We start from the raw sequence: 25,353 nt of genomic DNA, 5'->3' as shown, positions 1-25,353 counted from the left end.
TTTACACTTTAACGGTGAATAACGTAAAGAGAAACCACTCATCTTTAAAGCACGTGGCCACTTTAAGGATTAGCGTGAGCTCCTGGATAAGCTGTTACTATATTAATCCTCAGATAGCTTGTCTATAATCATATCTGCTCAGTAATCGTCCCTCTGTCCCCTTGAACAAACGAAAGAATGGAAAACTTTAATTAATTTCTACTGTTCAAAATCAAGTTTTTCTCAGTATAAACCAAAGACTGTGCAAAAAAAGTGGATGTAGTCGCCACTTTAGCCAGAAGTGATCATATGTGGATGAAAGGGTGGAGCAATAAGTTATAAGCTGAGATATACATAGCAGACATACATAGCAGAGAGGTCCAGTTAGCACACACCAGGTACAGATGTCTTTGTTGGGACACCTGTTAGTCAAACGTGTGCTCAGTATTCAGATGTGTTCCAAATACATTTGGCCCCATGATGTTGCTGTGAACAGGGTACCTATTTATAGTTAGCTTTTATAATCCTGTAAAGTTGGGCCCTTTAACGTGGAAGTCTATGGGGAGTGACTCGCTTACCCAACTCTTGTTTTTTAAGAGTTGGGTGCACAAGTTTGAATTTATTTAGGATTTGGCATTGCACAAAGCGGGCGGAATAATGAAGACAGAAACTTCACCTCAAATCAAAAGCTAGATGGTTGAAACTTCAACACAGTCTGGGGTTCCAAAAAAACAATGATCCCAAAGATACATCAAAACTGGTTTTGTAAATGAATAGAGCAGGCTAACACTCTGGCCTTCCCAAATCCTGACCTCAACAGGTCCGTGGCAGGAAAATGCAAACAATTTAACGTAACTTTAACAATTCTACCAAGAGGAGTGGTCAAATATCGAGCCAGAATTGACCAGAAGCTTGTTTGTGGCTACCAAAAGCATCTAGTTGAGGTGTAACTTGCTAAGGGCGATTTAACCAAATATCAGAGGTAATGTGTTTATATAACTGACCCAAAAATAAATTCAAACTTGTGTACCGAATTCTTGTTTTTAAAGTCATTGAAGATATAGTCTGTTTCCACCCCGAAAAAAGAACCGTTCAAAGAAATCATGGAAAGCAGCAAATTATCACATTCATGCCTATGTGTATGTAAACTTTGAACGCAACTGTAACTGAAGTTTTATTACACCTAAGAGCCAATGATTTTCACCCCGTGTGCCTCTTCATTGTACAATACACACAGAATATCTAAACAAAAAACCTTGAAGTGTATCAGAGTACTTGAAATAAAGTCAAAATCTTAATACAACCCATAAATGTGTGCACTTTGCTATACCAGCTTCATTATATCAAGGTTTGAGCCACACGTGATCAAACAGGATCTTGTGGCAGTTATGAGCTTGGCTTAATCTTCACTCTCAAGGTTATCCACTACTGTATGTGCACACAAGAAAGCTGCAGCGTCTGAACTGCAAATCCTCAATTTTTAATTAATGTTACTCAATACTGGCTGAGAAACAACAAACAGAATTAACAGTTGTGAAGCTTTATTGAGTTCAATCGCAGAAATTGTAATGCGCATATGAATCTCTTGAACCACATTCACAAAGTATTTTAAAAAACTGACATAAAAAAAAAGAAAAGAAATGCAGTGGGCATTTTATTAGTATCAAATTATAAACTTATTTAGAGACAAACGTGTTCAGGCCCTCAACACCCAATAGGGTGGAGATTAAGAAAACTCAGCAGGTGGAATAAGGCCATGATTTAAGAAAAAAAAAATCCAAATTCATTACACAAAACTGAAAAATGCAGACAAATAACTAGCTGAAGTCTTTGCAGATTCACATATCAGGGCAGTGAACGAAACACGTGTACAAATACCTCATCAGAAGCGTAATCACAGCAACAAACGGGAGCTCGCATTACTCGCAAACATACTCATCAACATTTTGGAGAATCAATGATGTGACCAAGAGTCACAGAGTGCTGGATGGAATCAAAACATGACAGACAGCTTAGACTGTAACGGGCATCATCACCAACTGAGTATTTCGTATATATGAAAAGGCTGTACAAAGAAGGGATACATAAATCTCACAATAACGAAACTTCCTTCTACAGAGACACATCCAAAATTAAGATTTACAAATAATAAACACAAAAGTGTCATTAATGACAGTCTTTATTTCAAAATAAGCCATATAAAAAGGCAATGCATCCCCTTCACTAAAACAAAGAAGGAAAAAAAAAAAAAAAAAAAAAAAAAGGAAAAAGACTTAGACCCACACCAAGCAACTATAAGTCTATGTTACAACATACAGGTGTACCCATCTCAGTGTTTGCTGTCTGCTGAGGCGGAGCGGGAACGAGAGCGGGACTGGGAGCGAGAGCGAGAGCGGGAACGGGAGCGGGGAGACTGTTTGTCCTGAGCCGGTGCAGGTGAACGCGAGCGAGATCTGGAGCGGGACTTGGAGCGAGACTTTGAGCGGGACGGGGATCTGGCTGAGGCCTTGCCCCCTCCTGACGTCTTCTTCTCGGGAGTCCGGCTGGCGGATCTGGAGCGGCTCCTGGAGCGGTTGCGGCTCCTGGAGCGACTCTTTGAGCGGGAGTAGCTGCGGGAGCGAGAGCGGCTCTTGCTGTGACTGCAGGGGGAGAGAGAGAGCGCGCAATTACGACACAATGTTTCTGCTTTTCAAAATAAAATATTAAACCTCTTTTAGCAGTTTGTCAAACTGACTTGAGAACTTGCAAATTCCTGCACAATTTATGGATACAACCTAAAATAAATAACTTACTTTCTGCTGTCCTCAAACATCTTCAGCTTGCGCCCATTCAGTTCTGTTCCATCAAGCTTGGATATGGCATTCTTCATGTCACTGCGGGATGCAAACTCAACCACCCTGCATCAAAAGAGAAATTAGTGGACAAACAGTTCACACTGTAAATACAGAAAGACTCAACCCAAAAAACAGCAACTCACCCTTCGTTTTTGGTGGGTCTGTGAGCATCCACAAAGGTAACTTCACCTGCTTTCCTCATCAGGTCCTTCAGGTCCTATTTTTAAAAGCATAAAGGCGGATTAGCAACAGGGAATGAAACCTCAGGTGTCAGTGAGAGCCTTCTCAGACCTGGAGGGAGAGAAATGAACAGGCAGCAAGAAACCACTGAAACTTGGGTCATCTAGTCCTGACTTTTGTCACTTAGTGATAAGCTTCCATTTCAGTGGAGGCCACGTAAACAAAAGAGCCACACAAATTGCATTTTGAGAGTGGACAAGTGTTGCTTTTTCATTTATTTATTGTTTTAAATTCCTTTTGTACCCTTATATTTTTAAGCACATCAAACAAAACCCAAATTGAATTATATTATAAGACGCCTGAAGGGTAACATAGAACAGTGTTTGGTTTTTTTGGGTGAACGGATGAATTTTTGTATGCCAACTATTTATACGATTTAGATAATGCTATGTACTTATAGGCAATACTATGGATAAGTGGAGAAAACCCTAATGTGGATTTCCTTTTTGTTGATGTATTAGTTCTAAAGAGATTTGGCTCAACAGAGATACACTGTTTACGTGAGTCCCCTGTAGGACTGTAACTCTACACCCCGTTACCACCCGACCCTAAACAAACCCAATCACATGAGTTTTATGCTACTTACCGCTCCATACCCAGGAAGATATTAGCATAGAGCCACTTGTCCAAATAGCAAATGGGAACCAATGCAGTGTTAAGCCCTTGAGAAACGCCCTCGGCCTTGACTCAGCATCCGGCCTCCACAAGTAAGGAACCACCAGAGATCAAGAAGGAGGAGGGGTGTGCGCCCGACCCAACACCCCCCACAGCTCCATCAGCAACAGAAAAAGACCCAAATGGGAGAGTGTAGGGACCGTGGATTTGAGGGGGGTTACATCAGTCGGGAGTGCCAGCCCACAGAACCTCCAGACTGTGGCTACGGACCTCCTAAGGCTACCGTATCCTGCGCTAGACCACTCTCACCCGTTACTGGGCCCAGCCAAGACTTTACATCAGCGGCAACTGCGTGTAAGGAAAGGCACCAAATGGACACTATTCAGAAAAACAACCAGCAGAGGGCGCTACACACTTGTGACACCCAGTGGAGGGTGTGCATTTACCTCTGATACAAAGGAAACCATATCAGAGCAGCTGTTTAAAAAAAATAAATAAAATAAAAACAGTTAAATGTTTTTGTTAGAATGCCTGGCATCAGTAATAACATGTGCTTTTGTGTGGAGAAAAAAAGTGTTTAAAAAGAAAAAGTATTTATAAATACTAGGGGGCTTCCTATAGTAAATAGAAAATTGCCTGGTATGTGTTGTTTTCTGTACCTTGTTTAAAGAAACTGACCCGGCCAATAAAATTAATTTTGCTCCTCTACAAAACTAGGTCATTTTTAAAAAGCTTGTGTCCTGTTGTCTCTTACCTGCCAGCTCGTCCGCGAAGACAGGTTCTCCACTACAAGTCTGTGGTCAGTCCGCACAGGAGGGCCATATCTGCTGAGGCAACAAACACCAGTACACCTTTAATAACATTTTGTGTAAGGAGCCCAGATCCGGTGAATGCATCCAAATCTGGATCTGCGTTTGTGCCTGAAAACACAGCTGGTGTCTCATCACATTCACCGTCTACCTTAGAGTTCTGTAAATATTTGAGTTTGCTTCAGAGGTGAAACTCAACACTGGCCAATCCTATTTTAGTGTAGTCCATTAGAGACCCTCAACCCTACTTTTCTGCCACGTGTATGCAGATTTGTATATGTGTGTGTATCTTTCCAGCTTGTATAATATTGGTTGAGCTGTCACAGGTCACTGGTATTTGACTTTGGACCAGATAAACTACTGTCACACCCACGGTTTCCACATAACAGGATCTGTTTTCACGTGTCTGAGAGGTTTACAACCTAATATCAATATTTAATCTGCATCTGTCCATTTATTATAATTTTATTTATTTAACATCATTATTTCTTTTTACATTAATTGTATCTTTAAGTGCTTTTTATTTTTATTTTTTTAAATTGTTTTAAAGGAAGCTACTGAAAGTGTGCTCTACCTGGATCCACTGCTGCGAGATTGCCGATAGCCGCCGCCGCCACCACCGCCGCCGCCGCCGCCTCCGAAACGTCCCATTCCAGGGCCGCCACCTCTTCCTCTTCTGGAGCGAGCATGCTCAATAGTGACCCTGATGGGCGAAAAAAGAAGTTCAATCAGTGTTATCAGATTATAAACAAAATAATTATTTCTGACTACATGTGTGTGCTGCATGTGACTCAGGCATGCGACGGACTCCACCACAGGGAGCCTGACGTCATTATTTTGCGACGAGCAAGACTGAGAAAAAGAAATTATCAGCTCAGAGAAATGATTCTTAATAACTTGGAACTAGTTCTCCTTTCCAGCCACTGTCTGAATGTTTACTTCTTGTTTTGAAGGGCCTCATGAGTTGTGTCAAACACTCACAAATGAGCCTTTAAAAGGTCTGTGGCAGTCTAACAGTAAGGAAAGAGGAACTGCGATAAAACAAGACCAGCCAAGGAAATTTACTTATAAAATGAAGAAGCTGCTCGGTCCTGCAGTATAAACAGCTTGTAAGGTTCTCAAAAAAATAAACTTATTAGAGCTGTGATAAAGTATAAGTACACCTTGCTGGAATGAGAGTCAAATGTAAACACCCCCACCCCCCAAATCAGACTTAAAGACAACATCATTACCGTTCACTACACAGTTCTTTGCCGTTTAGCTCATACACAGCATCATCTGCATCTCTGTGGTCATCAAATTCCTGAAAGGAAGAGGAAAATGTGATTATGTAAAACCAAAAACAACACTTTTGAAACTCTCACCTTACATAAAAAAAGTACTCAAACTCACCACAAAGCCAAACCCATTCTTCAAGTTGATCTCACGGATGCGACCATAGCCCTTGAAAAACTTCTCCACATCTCTCTCTCTGGCGTGAGGACTCAAACGTCCAATGAAGACACGGCAGCCACTCATGATGATTTTATCAGCTGAGATGAAAGATTAATTAGTTAACAGCGTCTAGCTCAGCGCTTTTACTGCACAAAGTGTTTACTCGTTGCTTTTTATTTATGTACTAGTCATGTGCTGCCTTTTATGGCCAAGATAAGCAGACCACACCCCTTGAAACAAAGGTCACATCCGCTGCCAAAATATAAGTTAATCAACCATTTTCTAAATTGAATATTAACCACAAAAAGAAAAAAAGCAGATACTTTAAACTACATGTATTTTATGAACCTTTAGCAAAATGAGTTATGTTCATGGGTTTTTGCATGACAAATAATGTAAAGATAGACTTGCAATACACACAATCTAGGGTGAAAAACAGGCCCCTGGCAAACTGAACAAAGCTCAACAGGATCGGAACACGCACCATGATCCCACTCTGGTCGATCCGGTTTAAACGAGTTTAGTTCAGCTTGTAAGCAAAAAAAAAAACAGGGCTTAGGGTACTCCCACGGTTCGCAAGCTATTTGCATCATCGAGCTCAAAATGGAAGACTTTTTTCTGGTGTTGACTGAAACCGTACAATTTTCACGGCGAAATCGTTATTTAAAAAACGTTTATCAATAATATTTACAGGCATTTCCACAAATTTTCTTCTTAAGCGATACGAAATGTGCAGACAGCACAATAACGGCGCATAAGGCCCTTTTAAAACAGCTCAATGAATCTCTGATCTGCATCAAAGAAGGAAAAAAATGAGTCCGATTGCATTGCACCTAATCTGTAATGATTAAATAATCGATTCTCTCCGATTATGAGAAACCAGAAAAATTATTTGTGGCCTTGCCAATCGGCCTCACATAAACCATCGGCGTCGATTATTAGTGCAATCCTACCTTAAATTAGAGAATCGCTGGTAAGGGGATATGAAAGACTGCGGATCTGACAAATAACGTGCTATATTAGCTGGGTAACATTAAGCACAAGTAGGCCTCACTACAATTTCGCTCTTGACGCTCGCCTCGAGGTCATCCCCAGCTAGCCGATGCTAGCCTGTGACCTAATTTCGATTTCAGCGCGAAGAACGCGCCAATTTAAACCTTTGAAAAAAATCGCAAAATCCTTGAAATAACACAAATACGCTTTAATAACCGCTTACCTGTTTCTTCGTTCCTAACAGAGCTGCTTGGGCGTTGTTATTTTCGCTGCTGGCTCTCTCCTGCTCAAAGTAGGTCACCGACTGTGCTGAATCAAAATGGCGAGTGAGCATAAAGAGAGCAGAGACCGCAAAATGCGTTGCTGCCCTCACAGTGTCACGTGATTGCAGCAGGTAACGCTTAACTCGGTTTACGCTGTTAGAGCCATGGGCTTTATCCCCAGTAATATTTACAGCTAAAATAATAAACCATCCACATAAAATAACCAAAAATGCGTGCAAACGACAAACGACTACATGCATTAAGGTTAGCGTCTTTCAATACTTAAAAGGAGGATAAGACACAGATTTGGCAACTCAGATCAACCTATTCTTGGGTACGCAACGTTCTGCATGCCTTAACCTTAAGTAATTTTCATATAGTTACAGTGATTTTACTCCTTTGGTATAGTTTATGATAATATTTCCTTGAGGATTATTAAAATTAGTACATAATATATCAGGAAAATTTTTCACATCTTCTATCGCAAGCCCTACGGGTCTCATTTACTAACCGTGCTGAAGCACAAACCTAAGCGTAAACCGTGTGTGCGAATTTGCCACTCACAAAAATCTTACTCTGTTTATCAATATCGAATTTTTTTGTACTTTACAAATCAATTTATAAGTACCTCTGACCATGGCATGAACAAATGAAGGCCTGGCTGTGTTAGGAAATTAAAATGCAAGTCTTTAAAATAATTACTATTACTACTACTACTAATAATAATAATGTTGAACACATTTTTCAAAAATACCACAAGCCAATGCACATAATAGCAGTTAAAATAAAATAATAAGAATAAAAAAATAGAATTGCATTTAAAAATACAAAATACTGCATGTAAAGGTGTAGACTTTAACCTTTTAATTTAAATCTTTTTCTTGTATTCCTTATTTCATCATATCAAATCTTAAACTAGCTCATCTTTCATTGAAAAGGACTATTTATTGCAATCCAAACTTTTTTTTTTTTTTTTAACTTCATCTGGCTTCCTGTTTGTTACCTCCACCAAGGAGGCGATGCTTTCGGTACTATTTGCATGAGTGCCTGTCATTCTGTCTGTAAACAACATAGCTTGAAAAGTTTTGAATTAATTCTGATAAAACTTTGTAGGGGTGTAGAGTGAGGTCATGTTAACGATCCATTAAAACCTGTCTTACATCCACTGAGGTCTTCAAGGTGAACTTAATGATTTATTGGTCAACAGCTGACAAAAAGTCTTGTAACCTGTTTTGTGTGTATTGTCGACATATAAAAAATACCTTAAAAGACTTGAAATATTATGTCACATTTGACCTCTGACCTCTCCTTCAAGGTCAAATACAGTCAGATTTACATCAAATTACTTTTATCTTTAACACTATACTTAGAATTCCACAGCCTTTCTTTGTATTGGCAACATTTAGGAAACAATACTGGTAAACTGGGATTCTAAGTATGACATGGATAGTCCCAATTGACCTCTGATCTCTCTTTTACATTTCACATATGCCTTTCTTTCAAGTTGACCAAAAAATGTGTTATTCTTACTGCACTGCAAACATTTTTAAATTATTTTTTCTTTAACTATTAACACTCCAGTGGAAACATTTTGGAAAGCTGTGCTTTTTTTCTAACTTTCTGTTTGTTTGTTTCAGTTTCTTCAGTCGGACCTTCTTTCCTGTCTTTTCTTACAGGTGCAGGCTTCTTTCTTGCAACATTGTCGCCAATTTCTCTGCTTCAACAAACTCATTAAAACTGTACAAACCATGTTCTTGTATTTCCATGTGTCTTTGGACATTTAAATAAATTGCTGCACCTCTTTCATCTTTTCCTAGTAAAATATAAATGAGGGGTGGTTCATTATTTTTTTACAGCACTATACATCCAAAAGATAATAAAATTAAGTATTTTTTGTTTTACTAAAAATGTGAATGATAATGGTAAATATACAAATATATGTGTTATGGTCCTCCAGTGCCCATATTTCAGACTATAACAGAAGAAGCCAGGCATCACTTTGGATTCCATCTCTTTTATTCTAGCACTATCATCATTGTTAAAATTGTCCTCGGTTAGGAAAAACAAATACAAGGTTTAGGTTGACACAGTACAATGGAAAAAAAAATACCTGTCTGGTTTGTTCTGTAGAAAGTGTTGAAGACCTTTGAGCATGTAGTACTGATCACTGTACACTCCCTCTCTCTGTCAACTGAAAATGAACCAAAAAGTTGATCACAGCACACTTCGAAAAAAGTAAGAATATGCCAACAAACAGGGAGATACGGTAGCTTATTTATGAACAAGAAGAAAATAAAATTAAAAGGTTAATTTGCACTTTTGAGCCCATTTATCAACGGGATGAGTGTCACTACTACAAGTTATGTGATTTCCTTCCTGAGAAAAGAAAGCTGTCCTTCAACGCACCACAGCAGGAGAGGTGGGGAACAAAGATTCAAACACGTGGCTTCGTCTTCTTCAAGCAAGGAGCAGGTCTTCATCGTTATAACAGTTTCTTATTCAGGGTCCAAAGTCACTGATGTTGTCTTTTACTGACATGTATGCTAAACCTCCAGTGACTGGAACTAATTTCACGACATCACAATTTCCCCCCTTTGAGAACGTGAGCTTCTCTCTCTCTATCTCCTCATAATGACTCATTATTTTAAAAGGCTAAAATACTTTGTGTAAACACATCACTGGGGAAATCAATCAATGTAATATGTACTTAGTTAACAGTTTTATATTAGGAAAAATGCTCTTTTATACAGTTGCGATATTATCACCAGTCTAATGTCCATGGGATTCATATCTAAGACACTGTCTACCTCAGTTTAGAATGACAGGAACTAGTTATAAGGACTAGCATGGCTCTGTAAAAAGGTCACATAATCCTCTGCTAACACCTCTAACATGTTGTATATGGCTTGTTTAATACTCACAAACACTGTGCAACAACAACCTCCTTTTTTGGTTGGAACCAGGTGTCTCTCTGCGACTGGTCCCAGTCAAGAAAAAGACCCACAGGTCTTTTTTTCCAGTCTTAAGCCTTAGTCTGATTAAACAAACACAATATGACTGTGGGCTTTAGCAATGTTTACCTGCTGGCTGTAACTCGATATTAACTGTACAGGCATAACATGGACTTTATGTTGTCTTTTAAATCTAGGCAAGAGAGCCAACGGGGGTATTTAAAAAGAACGTTATCTTTATAGACTTCTGCAATTTAGAGGAAAACACTGAATGTCTGTCCTTCTTTCTCATGGCAGCTCGGTCTCAAAGGTGAAAAAGATGTCATCTAGGGGAAATCTGTCTGTAAATGTGTATTTTCCCTTCCTGTAAGTTAACGCACCTTTATAATATAAAGATCACTTGGATATAAAAGTATAGACAAAATGTGTTCTGGGTCACAAAGTCAATATTTGTCAGAGTAGCAGCTTGACTTTCTTTGTGTTTGTGTCTCTGAGATGTTCACAGATCGTGACTGGGCTGCCCAAAGCTATGTGCACAGCGCCACTGTTTGCCCTTGATTGTTTCAAACCGTCTATGAGCTGGCAGCTAACTGCCAATTCACTGTTTAAAACAAGCTTGAACGAAGGTAATCTCTTTAAAAAATAGAAGAAGGAGTTTCTATCTGAAGTAAGTTAAGTGGGATCTTCTGTTAATTTCTTTCCACATGCAGGACTTTTACTCATTCAGATTGAACTCAGGGAACAATCAAATCTTTTTCTTTTTTCTTTTTTTACCCGTTAACCCTCTAAAATGGCCAAAGAAAAGTTCCAAACAAAGAAAGCCGAATCAACAACATCAGCCAAAGGCCACATAGAGGTTATCGAATGAGAACTTGTTGGAGTTGAGCAGATTCCTGCTGATGTCACCATCCAGTGTCTATGTGGTCGTTCTACAAAAGCAGCTCTGAAGGCAGGGCAGGGAACAAGGCTGACAAAGATTTCAAAGTTTGTGGAAAAGACTAATAATAACATACTACAAACTTCAGATCTACAAGTAGTTACTGCCAAAATCAGAGACGCACTTCAGGGCTCAGGGAAAAGCACGCCCTCGTCATGCTGTTGTCTGCTGAAAGGACAAACGGCGTCTCTGTAAGTCTCTGCCAGCAGCTCTCTTTTCAAAAAGGAAACTCCTCTTTTCCTGCCTCTTTTACACAGAGGACAAACAGTATGAGGTCAGGTGGTTGTTCAAGCCTACTAATGCCATCAGAAGCAGTGGTGAGAAGGTCCAGAGGTCACGTCACACCCTGGTGTGACGACAGCTGTGGGAGGAGCCCGAGCCAGCGGCCGTGGCGCCGGACGGCGACGAAGGGTCCTCATCGCTCGACTCGTTATGCTCCTCTTTGTGAAGGCCGAGGCTGATGTGGCTCTGCAGGGCGGCCGGGGTTAACCACTCCTTGGGTAGGCAGCTCTGCAGGAAAGGGATGCAGGAGCTGAAGTACGCCAGTCTGTTGACCCAGCGGGGGATTTCCCGTCCACACAGCAACTGAAAAAAGATCGAATAAGTGATGATAAGAGCTGTATCCCACATACTGTCTTTGTTTTAGCTGTTTTAGAGCATAAGGCATTTAAACATTAGAAGAAAATGTGGTTATAGATGGTTATGTGGATGTGTTCCTTATTTTTCTTTCTATATAATGAAGTTAAAGTCTAGCGACTGACTAGCAGACCTCAGTAAAGACACAAATACAAAGTTATGATGGAATTACTGAGACAGACGTGCAAATTTAAACACTCTGCAGTGTGAACGTAGCCTTAGTATCCTACATTTTGTTTTGATGCACACTCAATCATCCAGGTAAGGAAATCCCCAAACTTTTTTGAGATTTCCTTACAGCTTTTTGGGGTACATCCTACATTTCCCAAGATGCAGCTTCACCAAGTAATGCAATGCCACTGCAAGATGTTTTTTTCTTTAATTAGGTTTTTATTGGTAAGCCACCAATAAAGAGGCAGAAAAAACGGCTAAGACTAGTGCATTACTGCCCTTAGCGATGCTCACATTCATACAGGGATTTCTTTATTTTGTCCACTTTAAGCACTTTATCTACTTCATACCTCGTAGTTAACTTTGCAGGCACGTCTTTGAAAAGAACATTTGTATAATACTGCGCGGTAATTTACCATGTAGCTTTTAAGGAAATTCATCCAAAACCCCAAATTGCTGACCTCATAATGGTGCAGGAGGAAAAGAACAGAAAGGGTTGTCTTCAAAAAGTTCCTACCTCAACAAATACCATTTCATTCATGACTGAAATTCCTAGTGTGGATTTTGGTGGCATGACTGCTTGACACAATACTTACAAAGCATTACTAAAAAATTACAAATAGGCAAAAAATATTAAGCTATCTTAGCAAAGCTGATACCCTTCTATCTGTCATAATCCTAGGGCCTTTGCTATTTTTCGATTATTTGTGACTATACGGACTTCTTGCATAGCTTTAATTTTGAGTTTCTGTTTTTATTCCTTTATGGAATGCTTCTGTTTTTTAAATTATTCTTTTACAGACAGTGTTATAGTCTAGTTTCCATGGAATTACAGTTTCTACTTTGAGTTTATTGTTCTTCATGTGTTTACTTCCCTCAGGGTTTCCCTAATTTTTCCTTCCTCTGTCTCATCCTTCTCTTTTTTGTCTTTGACCTGCAGGTCTTCTTTGTCTGTGTCTTCATGTTAACGCCTGGATATCTTTATCTAGATATAAAACCCCAAAACTGGATGCTTTACAGCTACTCAACTGTTTGTCCTTTTATTGTTCTTCTCCTGTGGTAGTTTGATGCTGAATGAACCTCCCGAACCACAGAAGGCACTTTTACAACTTTCACTAAGACTGCTTGTAATGACTTAACTGACCTTCGATGTGTAGCTCTAAATGCATTCCTGTGCACAAATTTTCGCTTGAAAGGGAGGATTTCTTTTGTCTTTTTTACAGGTTTTTACTTAGACCTAGAGGAACATAGTTGTATGAGACTGACCTCAGACAGCGAGGAGGAGAAGTGGTTGCAGTTTTTGTGCATTAGATGGTAGGCGTTCCCTTTGAACTCTTTACCGAGCTCCTCCATGATTTTATCTATGTCCTCCTCTGTGAAGTCGGTGGTGCCCAAAACAATGGCCTCCCTGTTTAAAAGCAGAAAGAGTTTTGTGAGCACACTTACCTCCACCATTAACAGCATCACAGTGCACTGTATGCTAAAATGGAACACGCTCACTTGAATTTGAATGTCTCTCCCAGTTCGGCAGCATTGCCGGGGTTGATTTCAAAGATGCCACTGAAAGGGTATGGATGGCCTCCATATGCAAATTCTGTGTGGCAGAGGACAAAGAGGCAAAACACAGGTTAGCGCTTTGAATGGAAGCAACTGTAATTACACAGAAGCACACAATTAATCACCGACACACTGTTCTTAAATCATTAGGCCTGGTTAATTACAGGTATCTCAGCCCTTTGTTTACAGCCTTATTAGGAAAAACTGTGATTAACAAAGCATTGCATAGAGATGCTTAAACATGTAGCTAAATACAAGTTAGTAAATACTACGTTAACTAAACTATACCCATAAAACCTCTACCTGATTTTGTCCAAAAGAGGGAGTAAATGCAACCAAGTCTACGCATTTTATACTTTATTATTAGGTCCAAAGTAGCGGTAGATCAGTGGCAGTATATTAAATTCATGGGTCATTAATTCAAAGTCAGGTTATTATGAGGAAATTCCATTAACGGAGTCATTTCCTCTCCTAGTAAAGCCCATATTTTCACTATCATCATATTTCTCTGTGCAGAGAACCAATATTTCCAGTTGCAAGGATGTAATGGATTCCCAGTGATCTGGTTTCATGCTGGTTTCTGCCTCTATTTTAAAACCACACACACACACACACACACACACACACACACACACACACACACACACACACACACACACACACACACACACACACACACACACAGTGAGTCAGTGATGACTCAACCCAGGGAAATGGGGTCATGATATTAGGAACATAACCCATTATTCCATTTTTAAAACCAGACTTCATCTGTGCAGTGATGCACCGCTCCGAGTTTCCACTCTTAGTGTTATTCTGATGCCACTAACTTGGATTTCAGAGACATACAGGAAGCCCCATTCTTACCTCTCCCATAAATCTCAATGCCTGAGTGGAAGACACCAATGCCCAGATTGGACGTGTATTCGTTTATCCAATACTGCAGAGAAACACAGAGAGAAGGAAAGAGTCAGGAAGGAGAAAACATGCGGCTGCTCTGCAGAATCACACTGCGATCTATAATAGTGCTGTCTTATACTTTATTACCAAATAAGAAGTGAACAGCTATGACTGCACATGCATCTTTTACTGCATTTTTAACATTCTTGGCATTTTTAGAATACACTTACTCTCCATACTGTTTGTATAGGCCTGTGCAGTAAAGCTACACCAGAAGCTTGCTCTGTACAAAGGTGACGAAGTCTGCCCACCAGCGACTCTAAAGTTCACTTTTTTATAATGTTCAATTAAACCAAAGTGTGGATTACACGCTGGAATATTTCTTGGCCTGGAGGAGTGAAACTACATAGTATAGCTGTAGTTTTCTGTTACTTCTGGAGAGAGCCAAGCTAACCTTTTCCATCTATTTTTATGCTTACCTAGCTACCACCCAGTTTCTGCTACATTTAGGTCCTTTTTTGTATTTTTCCCCTGTGCACGAACACCATGGTGGCTTTTAAATAGCAATACAATACAAAAGTCTACAACCAAGAGACCCTTTTAATGAATTCAATTCATACAGGAGGTTTAGAAATAGGTGCAAACCACTGGTTACACTAAAGAACATGAAGTCCAGATTAGACCTTGCCAGAAAACATCTAAATGAGCCTGAAAAGGTCTGAAAAATCTTTGGAAAGATGAAACCAAAATGAAATTGCACCAGAATGCTAAAAAAAAAAAGAAAAGTAATAGTGGCATGGGCATGTATTCTGACATCACTGCTCAGATTCAACAATTTACTGCAAAACAGACAGAGCTTCACAGAGTAAATGGAACATGGCCCAAAGCAAACTGCAAAAGCAACCCAAGAGTTTCTTAAGGCAAAGACATGGGATATTCTTCAATGGCCAAGGCAGTCACATGATCTCAGCCCAGTAGAGCAGCTTTTCAGTTACTTAAGACAAAACTGAATACAGAAAGACGCACAAACAATCGGCAAGGAAAGCCTTTTGCTGCAGTAAAGGCTGGGCAGAGCATCTCAGGAGAGGAAACGCAGCATTTAGTGATGTCCCAGGGTTCTTGATTTCAGGCAGTCCAAATATTAAATACAGTCCTTAAATATAGCATTATGGTGGCTTGTACAATTAATTTGGAGCCTCTGAAAAAGCAGTTCCTACAAAAATATGGCAACATTTTGTGAAACCTCTTGAATTGAAGTTAAAAGTTGACACTTCAGTCACATCTTAACTGATTTCACACCCACTGTGGTGCTTACATCAACAGGAGCAAAATTTTAAAGCCTGTGTCTTTGTCTAACAAATAATGGCCCTAACTGGTTTGTATATTACCGCTTTAATAATAAATGACTTGTTATAAATTGTTATACTACGATCTTGACTGTAGTGTTTTCAGCTGCTTTGCATATTTAGAAATAACATATATCTGCACTTTATTTTAAACAGGACACAAAATGGATTTAAATACAGATCTGGACACAAATGTGCAGATTTAATATGCGTGTCAGTGATTTGAGGATTCCTATTAGCACATGCCTACATGCTTTATTTCTCCAAGTTGTGTGCAGGTCATCTGACTGTTGCAAGGTTATTAGTTTAGCATAAAATGCTTGTCCTGTAGCAGAATACTACAATTCCTCCTACTGTTGGTAAAAAGTATTTAAATTAATTTACCTGCACTTTAGAGCACGAATCAATGCATTTGTTGGCTTTACCTACTCATTCCTATTCAGATTGCAAAAGCATTGGCATACCAGCATCCACTGAGAACGCCCAGTGATGGATAGATCTGCCATAGGACAGCATTGCGATCAATCACAGACTGAACTACGGGAGGAAATTTTACCCATCATCCTTTGTTGGTGGTGTTGCGAGCCAACCTGCTTGCCCTTCACTGCAGACAGTTATGAGATAATTCACTGAAGGTCCACAGCTCCCTCACCCAACACCCACCGACACTCCCCTATCCTCAGACACCCCAGGGAAAACATGCTAAGAGCCATCCTTGCTACCCCAGCTGTCCCTTATTAATAATAAATCATGTTTCCGGACGTAGAATAATACAATAAAAGCATTTCCACTGCATTGCTTTGTGTCAGCAGGCTCTCCTCATGTTTTTGCAGTGACCCTCTGCCTTTTAGCTCTTACATGAGGGATGGAAGAATAATACAACCAGAAGGAAACAGTCTACAAGGACAAACACTTCCAATGACTTGACTTCCCCGAGAGTGCACAAACAACCGAGTCCCATTAGCGGAGCTTTCTTTTATTTCCTGCCTTTGCAGATAAAGCATGCATCGCTGCACACATCTACAAATCGCTTAGATTTCATTTCAAAGATGATTGATTCATCATCATCGTCGATTTACTCTCATCCTGCTGCTTCCTCTTCTTGTCGTGCTGAATTCCCCACAAATTATTTAAGGCTGACTTTGGCTGTCACCGCCCTCGTGATCACTTTCTCCCAGTTTATCAACAACAACATGACCTGTTAAGTCCCAGCACAGTGGAGCCACCACCCTGGAATTTAATCAGCTGTTTAAGCAGCTGTTACTTCTGCTGCCACAATGAGATCCTCATCTGTGGGATAGTTTGAAGTTATCAGGAGGGAGCTGCCAGGTCCAAAGCTGCACCTGGCTTCGTGTGTGGTTGTACGCGAGTGCGTGCCAGTATACACTCTCAGTTCTGGCGTGAATCATGACTGTATTCCTTCTCCAAACAGGGAGCGAGTCTTAAAGCTTGGAGATGAAAGCACTTGTGGAAATATTTAACCTCACTAAGAATAGAAAAATGTGGGATTCAAATACTTAGTTGGGAACATTTATTGCTTTAAATATCAGCTCTACAGTTTTATTTTACCAGTGAGAACCTTCCCTTTAAGAAATCTTTAGGAACAGTTCTCCAGGCTTTGTGGAGGCCAGTCTATGACTGATAGTGACGCTCTTGCATGTTTTTTCTATCCAGGTTTTTACTGCATATACAGTGGGATTACTGTCATGCTGAAAAATGAAGGTGTTGTCAGATACTTTCCACATGGTATTACATGGTGTCTCACAATATAATGGCACTTTTCTGTGACCTGTGTCAGGTCTTTGTTGGATTTTCCCCCCTAATTCTTAATGACTTTCACATACTTTTCATCTGCTGTAGATAGTTTTTAAGGCTGACACTTCTTTTGTCCTCCACTTGTCCACTTATCTTATTTTTTTAAGAACACATTGTACAACATCCTGAGATATGACAAGGTTTTGACTGATAGCTGTTTTGGTGCCTTATTAGTACAAAAAAAATGTTATGCCTGTCAAATTGTGTTATATTTGCCATTTTTCATAGAGTCAACAAAAGAACAATTTTTTTCCTGACAGGCTGTTAGTAACAAAAGTGCCCAAAGATACAGTTTAAAATGGGTTCTTTGCTAAGCTGTCCGTCCGGTTCATCCCTTGAGTTAAGTGCTTTTTTTATGCTTGAATGATTCATAGGTCTGTGGTAAGTGGCTTAACAAAAAAACAAAAAACACTTCTGAAAACGGTCGTATATAAAAAGTGGACTGAAAATGAGTGAAAAAGCACCAAATGTCTAAAGAAAAACTCTGAAGGACCTTCAGAAAGCTTGGAGAACTATTGCTGATGACCACTTTAAAGTTTACAAGAAAGCCTGGATCCTCAAAATAAAAAGAAATGACACATGCCTCAAGATTTCTGCACATTACTTAATTACTCATGAATGTTTTTTGTATATTTTTAAAATTCTCTTCTGTCCTGGCTTTGAGATGTAGCTAAAGTCCACCATTTTGCTTTATTATCAAACTTTGTCTTGGATATTGAGTGAAATCCCTGAATTTACAACACACTCTTTGTTGGTTGTTGCACAGAATCGTATTTTATTTGTCTGCATGCTGCTAAATGATAACACTGTTTCAATCTAAATGGAGGAATTCTGCATAAGAGTCACGCAGGACACTGCTCAGCAGTACAGTATGCAAAAAACAGGCAGTGGGTCCAAGTCTGAATGAGGACCCTTGTCCTTTGCTGGTGTGTTTGTGTATGCATATCATGTGAATCCCAGGCACAGAGACAGAGGTCAGAGGATTGAGTGGGTCTCTTGTTTCACAGGTCTGTGGTTGCCTGGTAGCCTATAAAACAAAATTTTCCTATCATTCTTCTCTTCTTTCTTACTTTCTTCAATTTAAATGTCAGAGATAAATGATTCCACATGCCACATGGGGCTCAAAGCTAAATAATATCCAGAATAAAACAATGTAGTAAAGTCTGCAGCAGACCAACCTACATGTTGAGCGGCTACGAAACCACCCAGGCTCTTCTTCACTTGGCGTTGCAGTAAATCTTTGAAGGTGGGTGTAACAGCAAAAATTTATACAAAAAATGCTTTGTTTTAGTGTGACACTACAAGAATGTGAAGTGGAAACCTCAGCGTTAAAAGTGTTACTGTAAGAGTGGACTTTGCTGCAGGTACCCCACTCCCTGTTTTTCAAAGCAGCTGAGCACATGTGGATTCCTTCACTACCCAAGCCATTGTTCTGAGTGTAAATACCAAACAGAGGGCAGTGAATAAAAAGAGAACAGAAAGCGAGTGCATTTTGGTTGAGGTGGATCCTTACCATATCATACACGTTAAGGATGACGGGTTCATTAGCCATGGTTTTAACCTGAGCTGGAAAGGCAAACCTTAGTCCGCGTTTTAAGGTTGTCAGCACCTCCTCACCCTGTGGAGTCACAGGGCCACACGGTGGACGGCAGGAGCTGCAACGGGCAGACCTCTGCAGGAGCCGGTGCTCATTCCACCACAAGGCAACAAAACTGCATGGACGCAGCTCCGCGCGTAAAAGTCTAAAGAAAGTGGGCAGCTGAAGGCTGAGATAGATGTCACAGAGCCATTACGGCAAGTACGGTCAGGAACTTAGATCCGAGCAGGGTAAAGCGAGGTGCAGCAGTGGAAGAGGCCCATCTCCGAGCCCCGAAATATAGTCAGATGTTAAGGGAAATCGATGGTGGCAGCAGGCGCGTTTGCGTAATAACAGCAACCACAGCACTCAACTCACAGCATCAGATCAGGGGTGATGATGTGATCCATAGCCGACACGAAGGCCCTGCATGCGCTGAAATCCGAGGCGGGTGCCCTCCTGTCATCATGGGCGAAAAGGCGACAGCTAGAGCAGATGGAAGTCGAGGATGGAGGCGGAGTGCGGGCCATTTTCACGCGGAGGATGATGGAGCAACTGCGGGAGGGAAAGACTCCTGGGCCATGGCGGTTAATTACAGCTGATAGGGGAGTCAAGTTCAGCAGGAGCATCCCCAGCCGGTGCTGCTGCTACTGCTGGTCAGCATCCAGCATCCTCTTCGTAGAGAAGGGAGGACAGCCGACTCAAACCTCCGCTATACGACCCCCCAAACATCGCCGATCCTCTCCCCGAGACCGCTCGACGAAGGCTTTCAAATCGGTTTCACCAAGTCCCGAAGCGGCCGAGATGCATCCGTATTGTGCGGCTATTATCCAGCTCTGGCTCTGCCTCCCCGGTTGATTACATCATATGTGCCTGCAAGGCATCCTCCAACAGCTGATGGGAGACAGAGCCGCTGGTGGGAGTAGAGGAGCACATTTTGTTACAAAAGACACCTCTTTACTATTTCTGTCAGCCAGCTCGACAGACTGAAATGCTCTTAATGTTCCACCTCCATGTTTTAAACTTAAACCGATTTAGGGAACACTCGGTTTAAAGTGAGAGAAGCGATTTTAGTGTTTTGTGTACTTAAAGAAAAACTCAACTGGTGCTACACTTGAACACAAAAAGGAAAAAATACTCTTAATATTCGCAGCAATACAACAGGTTTTAATTCGAGGGCATCAAATCCACTTTTACTTTGAAAAACAAACAGACCACATCCGGTGTTGGTCAACGTCCAAATTTCCAACCAAAAAAAATAAAAAGGAAAAAAAGAGATAATTTATAATTTCTCCTTAATGTCAAAATAATGAAATTATTTGTTTTCGTGTTTCGGAAATCTCAGTTTTAAAAAAACGAAAGTCACTAACCAATAACTTTAAATAAAAAAACATGAAAAAAAAAACTACTTAGACTACATTAAAAACTTAAGATGTGCACGCTTTCCTAATTTACCATCATTTTAAAGCTTAGATGTAAATTTGGATGAATAAATTAATCCGCTTATGATAAAGTATATTGGCTGGATGGGCACTTTGTTTGGAACAAATAAATACAATTACAGATCAAACTATTTTCAATCTACAGAGAGGATTACATGAAATAGGATAGCACAATTAATACACATGCAGATGATCATGAAAGATATACTAACTTGCTATATTTGCTTTAAATGTACATATATATATATATATATATATATATAGATATATATATATGTACATTAAAACTCAACCTCTCCTTGAATTAGTAATTCACCTGCTTAATGTCACCTCAGTTTTGACCCTCAAAACTAAATACAACATTGTAGTTTATAATTAAATGGCTCATAATTCTAAACACATCCTGGACTTGCAGTTCTCTCTCTGACATTCATTATTTATTTTGTGCAATCTTTCACTAGCATCTTGTTTTTATTCACTTAAGTAAAACATTTCTTGCCTTAAAGACGGAAAAAACAAAAAACAAAAACAACAACAACCCCAAACTAAAAAAAACACAACACACACACACCAGTTAATTCTTCATGAATTTTAATAGTTGCCTGCTGGATGACACAAACACAGTATTTGCATATTTTATTACACTTTTCACATCTCCTTCTCTGAGAAACTGTACATCCTACCGTCTCACTCAGCAGAGCAACATGAAATTTACAGACCACACACCACCACAATGGACACGATTCACTTCTTCTTTGCTTGCACTATGGTCCTTGATGGAGGAGTTGCATGATTGTGGCTAGTGCAAAAAGAAACGCAAAAACATCTACAGAGGCTGACAGCAAATCGTTTCTTAGCTGCGTTTCAGTGTCCAGCTGCTGTTTGGTCCGTCACACAAATACAAAAAATTTCTTTCGTATGTTCATCTATGTTCAAGCTCAGCAGGAGGTTTAGTGTCTTTATACGCACTGGCCTCAAATCGCAATCAGACAAGTGTTTCAGCCTGAAGAAATGAGCTATTTAAGGCCTGATTTCAGTTCAGCGGTTCACCCTGAGTGACCTGACCAAGGGTTTTTTTTCTAAGGTACCAAATTTATACTACTGAATTCATATTACCAAACTGTGGACAAGTCTCACATACTAATAACCAAATATTAGGTGATTTCAATAACCCATATTCTCATAGGTTAGCTGTGTGAGCCACAGGGCTCTACGCTGTCATCCAGCTGCTCTGTTGCACCAAGTAATGTTAATCCCACACACAACTTCCTGTACTTGGAATACTCATTAGAACACTGAATGTGTATTCATCCGCAGCTGAAAACAGTCCCCAATAAATACACCACTTCCTCCTGCTTGAGTAAGGTTTTCAATAAATTTCAGTCACCAGAAGTCTATAAATAAAATGTATTTTTTTAATGTAATAATATATCTGATGTCTATTTTTAAACATTTAAGAGAGACGACTGGCTCATTATAGGTTCTGGTCTTTTAACAGGCTACAGCGAGGGCAGATGGGTCTGATTTTCATTTTGAGAGCAAAATGAAGCAACGCAATCTCCTCAGTTTCTTTGCAAACAGGAAAAAGGCACTCAAAAAAAGTCCATTATGAGCTTTAATCACAGCAACTGCCTTCATCAGTTGCCACAGCTCCCGATAGGCACCACATTCGGGTGCTGCTCCTCCCACAATTCTGTGCAACACTTCAAAATGAAAATCAAACCTCTGTGTGTGAAGCATGAAGGTAGAGTTCAGAGAGATCCCCCATTCAAAAATGGAGGCTTAGATGCCTACAAGTGACTGAACCTAACACTCTCTCAGTTTATAATTATCAGGTTCAATCAGTCAGACTCTACCCAAAGATTAAATAGTTTTGCATGTACAAGCAGCCATTTTTTTCTGCCTGAGAAACAGTCCAGCAGCAGGAATGTATACACCCTTCTTCTACTTACCATCGTAAAGCTACCTAATAAAAGTTATCTCATCTCTGTGGTAAGACAGCAGCTTTTTGCATAGGAGGGGTATCAAAAAGCTACCATTAATCACAAAATATGTACGAATGTGTGTGTGGGGGGACCTCATCAGTGACACCAGCACCTGCTAATCGCAAAAACAACATCTACTTTTCACACTTTGTTCCCTCTTTCATGTAGTTGGCATTTAGCAATGGTTTTTGATCTTAAAAATTATGTACAGACATGGCGCTTCCTAAGCGCGCCGCCTGTAAATGTAAAAGAGGATCGCGGCAGCTCCCGTTAACACTGCCAGTAATCCCAGAATAGATGCAGGAGACTGGTGTTCAGACTCGGAGCCCGTGGAGCCGTTCATGTGGTGGGATTCCTGCAAGACATAAAAAAGAGGCAAAGATTAAAGTTGCACTGAGGGGATATGTCACAAAGAAATGTCTTCTGTGGTTGTTTATACACGTACGCACACTTATTTTAAGCTCAACAACTGATGGAATGTGAAACAGTTTAAAGATGTTTATCTACAGCAGGGGTGTCGGACTCCAGGCCTCGAGGGCCGGTGTCCTGCAGGTTTTAGCTCTCACCCTGGGTCAACACACCTGAATAAAATGATTAGCTCATTACCAGGCCTCTGCAGAACTTCAAGACATGTTGAGGAGGTCATTTAGCCATTTAAATCAGCTGTGTTGGATCAAGGACACATCTAAAACCTGCAGGACACCGGCCATCGAGGCCTGGAGTTCAACACATGTGATCTACAGGTATGTTCATGACATCACTGATTTGCATAACCGTCAGCAAGCAGTTTTAACCGAAAGGATCTGATACGCTTGGAGGCATACTGGACTGCACTAACTGGTAGCAGTTCTTCTTTATGTTTTGGTGTTTTTTGTTTGTATTGGGATTACCAGACTTATTTTTCCATTGCTTATTTCTCACTTTGAATTAAAGAAACTTTAAAAGATGCTAAAGGGCAATCAGCAATTTAAATTCCTCCAGCAGAGCTATAAACTTTTACAGACTTGTATTGCATGTTGCACCTCTCTGTCCTCCTTAGCTTGCAGCAGTGAGACTGTTTATAAAAACCTGCTGACAGTCGCACATCACCACTACTATTGTTACCAGTGAAATTCAGAAACAATTTTAAAATTGTCTAAATAACATATAAAGCTTGACACAAAAATACTCCAGAGCTATTGAGACCATATAACAAGCAGTCAGTCTCTTTGGTCTGAGAGTGTAGCTCCTGACTCGAACCTTTTTCTGTATATGGAGCTCCACTTCCTCCCCAGCTGTCCGAAACAGGTCCACCACGGCTTTGTGTGTCCGGCCTTCTAGCACAGCTCCGTTTATCTAGAAATATTAAAGTTAAAAAACAAATAAGTAAAATATCACTTTCAACCTATGCTGCGGCACATATTTGGTTTCATTTTCTATTAGTGAGCTGTTAAGAGAAAAGGCCATGGTGAATGCATGTAGTTTCTTTAAATGTGTTTTTTTTCAGTCCAAAGCAAAAGCATGACGCTTTTATTACCGAGAGGATCTTGTCGCCCTCCTGTAGTCTTCCGTCCTGGCCTGCTGCTCCATCTTCTTTGATTTTAGACACGTATATACCACTGTCATTGTACACATACTGCTGGTCCAAGCCCCCAACTATATTGAAACCCAAGCCTCAAAAGAAAACACATTAGTGTAATCAGTATATAATCTTCAGGTTCACCAGACCAGCAGCTGCTGATCCAATCAATAATATTTATCCAAGTAGATCAAAGTTCAAGAGGAAATCTTCCAAAGCTGCACTGCTACTTAGAGCAGATTAAAAGAGAGACCAACCTGACAGAATGTTACGTAAGCGAGACACAAGAGTCTGTAAAATAAATAAACCACTGGTGTCTATGAACGAGCTGTCCATCAGCGTGACAGGGCCGATAACTTTTAAAGATTTTAACACCGGGTCAAAGTGCATAAATCAGCTTTTCCTTTGCAAATAAGGCAGCTGGTAATGCTCAGTCGGCCTCGATAATCTACTTCCTCCACTTACGCCACACCATAGCGCTCAACGACCTGAGGTTTGGTCGCTTTTATTTGCAAATTAGCCTTTAGCTTCAGGACACTGAGCACAGCCTGACAGCGATGATTTTTGTTATACGCAGCTAGCTAGCGGTGCTATCCACTGGTAACAGTCCCGCTAATTATCTCCTTACCAGCCGGTCCTCGCTTCAGCCTTATGGTTTCCACTTTGGAAGAAGTGTCCAGAGAGCCGTTCATTGTGTCCAAACGTCAACCTGGTGAAATAAATCTTCAGAGAAGAGGGACAAACTATTAATCTGAAGGTGAACTCATTGAGGAGTTTCGATTTGCTTCTTGGCCACCACCGGCGCAGACAGAGCTGTAGCAGTGCCCCCTGACGGCAAGAGTTGGAGCTGCAGGCTAATTTTCGAATTACAGGGCAGGGAGGCAAATCAGAGACAAGTTATTAAAAAATACTCAATATCAGAGTTAATGAGTGAAGGGAATGGGCTGAGGAGGTGCAAGGAGTGCTTTGAGGAGTTGATGAATAAAAGACATAAAAGAGAAAGGAGGGCAGATGGAGGTCAGTTAGCAAATCAGGAAGTGAAGAGAATTAGTAAGGAGGAAGTGAGATCAGATGTAAAGAGTGGAAAGGGTGTTGGTGACATACCTGTATAGATATCTAGGCAGTGGAAAATGGAGGAAAAGTGTACTGGTGCAGATTTCCACAAACAAAGGTGATGTACAAAGCAGTGGTGATGGACACGTTGACGGATGAAGTCAGGTAGCAGTCTCTGTGAACTGTGATGTTCATAGATGAGATTGTGAGCCCTACTGAGAGTAGGAGGCCAGTGGAAGAGCGTCTGGAGAGGTGGATG

At 40.4% G+C, this 25,353-nt stretch overlaps 3 protein-coding genes across 5 annotated transcripts; all 3 read right to left on the bottom strand.

Moving 5' to 3' along the window:
- Positions 1 to 1,503: 1,503 nt before the first annotated feature.
- On the bottom strand, positions 1,504 to 7,282 carry srsf5a (serine and arginine rich splicing factor 5a). Of its 2 annotated transcripts, none has more exons than XM_031733459.2 (8): positions 7,128 to 7,282; positions 5,870 to 6,009; positions 5,710 to 5,780; positions 5,052 to 5,180; positions 4,423 to 4,495; positions 2,957 to 3,030; positions 2,772 to 2,876; positions 1,504 to 2,618 (listed from the first exon to the last, which is right to left on the bottom strand). In XM_031733459.2, the coding sequence occupies exons 2-8, from the start codon at positions 5,993 to 5,995 to the stop codon at positions 2,309 to 2,311; spliced, it is 888 nt and encodes a 295-aa protein (XP_031589319.1). In that variant the 5' UTR covers positions 5,996 to 6,009; positions 7,128 to 7,282; the 3' UTR covers positions 1,504 to 2,308. The 2 variants fall into 2 exon arrangements, with proteins under 2 accessions (XP_031589319.1, XP_031589320.1); XM_031733460.2 differs by having other exon boundaries at positions 4,423 to 4,492.
- A 1,892-nt stretch (positions 7,283 to 9,174) lies between these two features.
- Positions 9,175 to 19,971, bottom strand: LOC116315186 (deubiquitinase DESI2). The gene is made up of 5 exons (XM_031733391.2): positions 18,994 to 19,971; positions 14,287 to 14,359; positions 13,363 to 13,456; positions 13,129 to 13,270; positions 9,175 to 11,640 (listed from the first exon to the last, which is right to left on the bottom strand). The coding sequence occupies exons 1-5, from the start codon at positions 19,030 to 19,032 to the stop codon at positions 11,395 to 11,397; spliced, it is 594 nt and encodes a 197-aa protein (XP_031589251.1). The 5' UTR covers positions 19,033 to 19,971; the 3' UTR covers positions 9,175 to 11,394.
- A 1,101-nt stretch (positions 19,972 to 21,072) lies between these two features.
- LOC116315228 (synaptojanin 2 binding protein) lies at positions 21,073 to 24,864 on the bottom strand. 2 transcript variants are annotated; one of them, XM_031733461.1, is made up of 4 exons: positions 24,670 to 24,864; positions 24,000 to 24,136; positions 23,723 to 23,818; positions 21,073 to 22,838 (listed from the first exon to the last, which is right to left on the bottom strand). In XM_031733461.1, exons 1-4 carry the CDS (start codon positions 24,731 to 24,733, stop codon positions 22,707 to 22,709), a joined length of 429 nt encoding a protein of 142 aa, XP_031589321.1. In that variant the 5' UTR covers positions 24,734 to 24,864; the 3' UTR covers positions 21,073 to 22,706. The 2 variants fall into 2 exon arrangements, with proteins under 2 accessions (XP_031589321.1, XP_039459583.1); XM_039603649.1 differs by lacking the exon at positions 24,670 to 24,864 and adding an exon at positions 24,299 to 24,656.
- Between the last annotated feature and the right edge of the window lie 489 nt (positions 24,865 to 25,353).

The sequence above is a fragment of the Oreochromis aureus genome, linkage group 19 (genome assembly GCF_013358895.1).
Source record: "Oreochromis aureus strain Israel breed Guangdong linkage group 19, ZZ_aureus, whole genome shotgun sequence".
In the NCBI taxonomy this organism is placed as follows: Eukaryota; Metazoa; Chordata; class Actinopteri; order Cichliformes; family Cichlidae; genus Oreochromis; species Oreochromis aureus.
Note: the sequence above shows the minus strand (reverse complement) of the source record. Positions and strands in the feature narration are given on the sequence as shown.

What these genes read in the sequence shown, in the direction of transcription:
- srsf5a (XM_031733459.2), bottom strand. Translation starts at nt 5,995, where the DNA reads ATGAGTGGCTGCCGTGTCTTCATTGGACGTTTGAGTCCTCACGCCAGA. An exon ending in AGACCCACCAAAAACGAAGG is followed by an intron (nt 2,877 to 2,956) that starts GTGAGTTGCTGT and finishes CTTTTGATGCAG; the next exon opens with GGTGGTTGAGTTTGCATCCC. An exon ending in ATGTTTGAGGACAGCAGAAA is followed by an intron (nt 2,619 to 2,771) that starts GTAAGTTATTTA and finishes CTCCCCCTGCAG; the next exon opens with TCACAGCAAGAGCCGCTCTC.
- LOC116315186 (XM_031733391.2), bottom strand. Translation starts at nt 19,032, where the DNA reads ATGGCTAATGAACCCGTCATCCTTAACGTGTATGATATG. An exon ending in TCCTTAACGTGTATGATATG is followed by an intron (nt 14,360 to 18,993) that starts GTAAGGATCCAC and finishes GTTTCTCTGCAG; the next exon opens with TATTGGATAAACGAATACAC. An exon ending in TCTCCTCCTCGCTGTCTGAG is followed by an intron (nt 11,641 to 13,128) that starts GTCAGTCTCATA and finishes ATCTTTTTTCAG; the next exon opens with TTGCTGTGTGGACGGGAAAT.
- LOC116315228 (XM_039603649.1), bottom strand. Translation starts at nt 24,431, where the DNA reads ATGCACTTTGACCCGGTGTTAAAATCTTTAAAAGTTATCGGCCCTGTC. An exon ending in AGGGCGACAAGATCCTCTCG is followed by an intron (nt 23,819 to 23,999) that starts GTAATAAAAGCG and finishes TAATATTTCTAG; the next exon opens with ATAAACGGAGCTGTGCTAGA. An exon ending in AGCTCCATATACAGAAAAAG is followed by an intron (nt 22,839 to 23,722) that starts GTTCGAGTCAGG and finishes TATGTCTTGCAG; the next exon opens with GAATCCCACCACATGAACGG.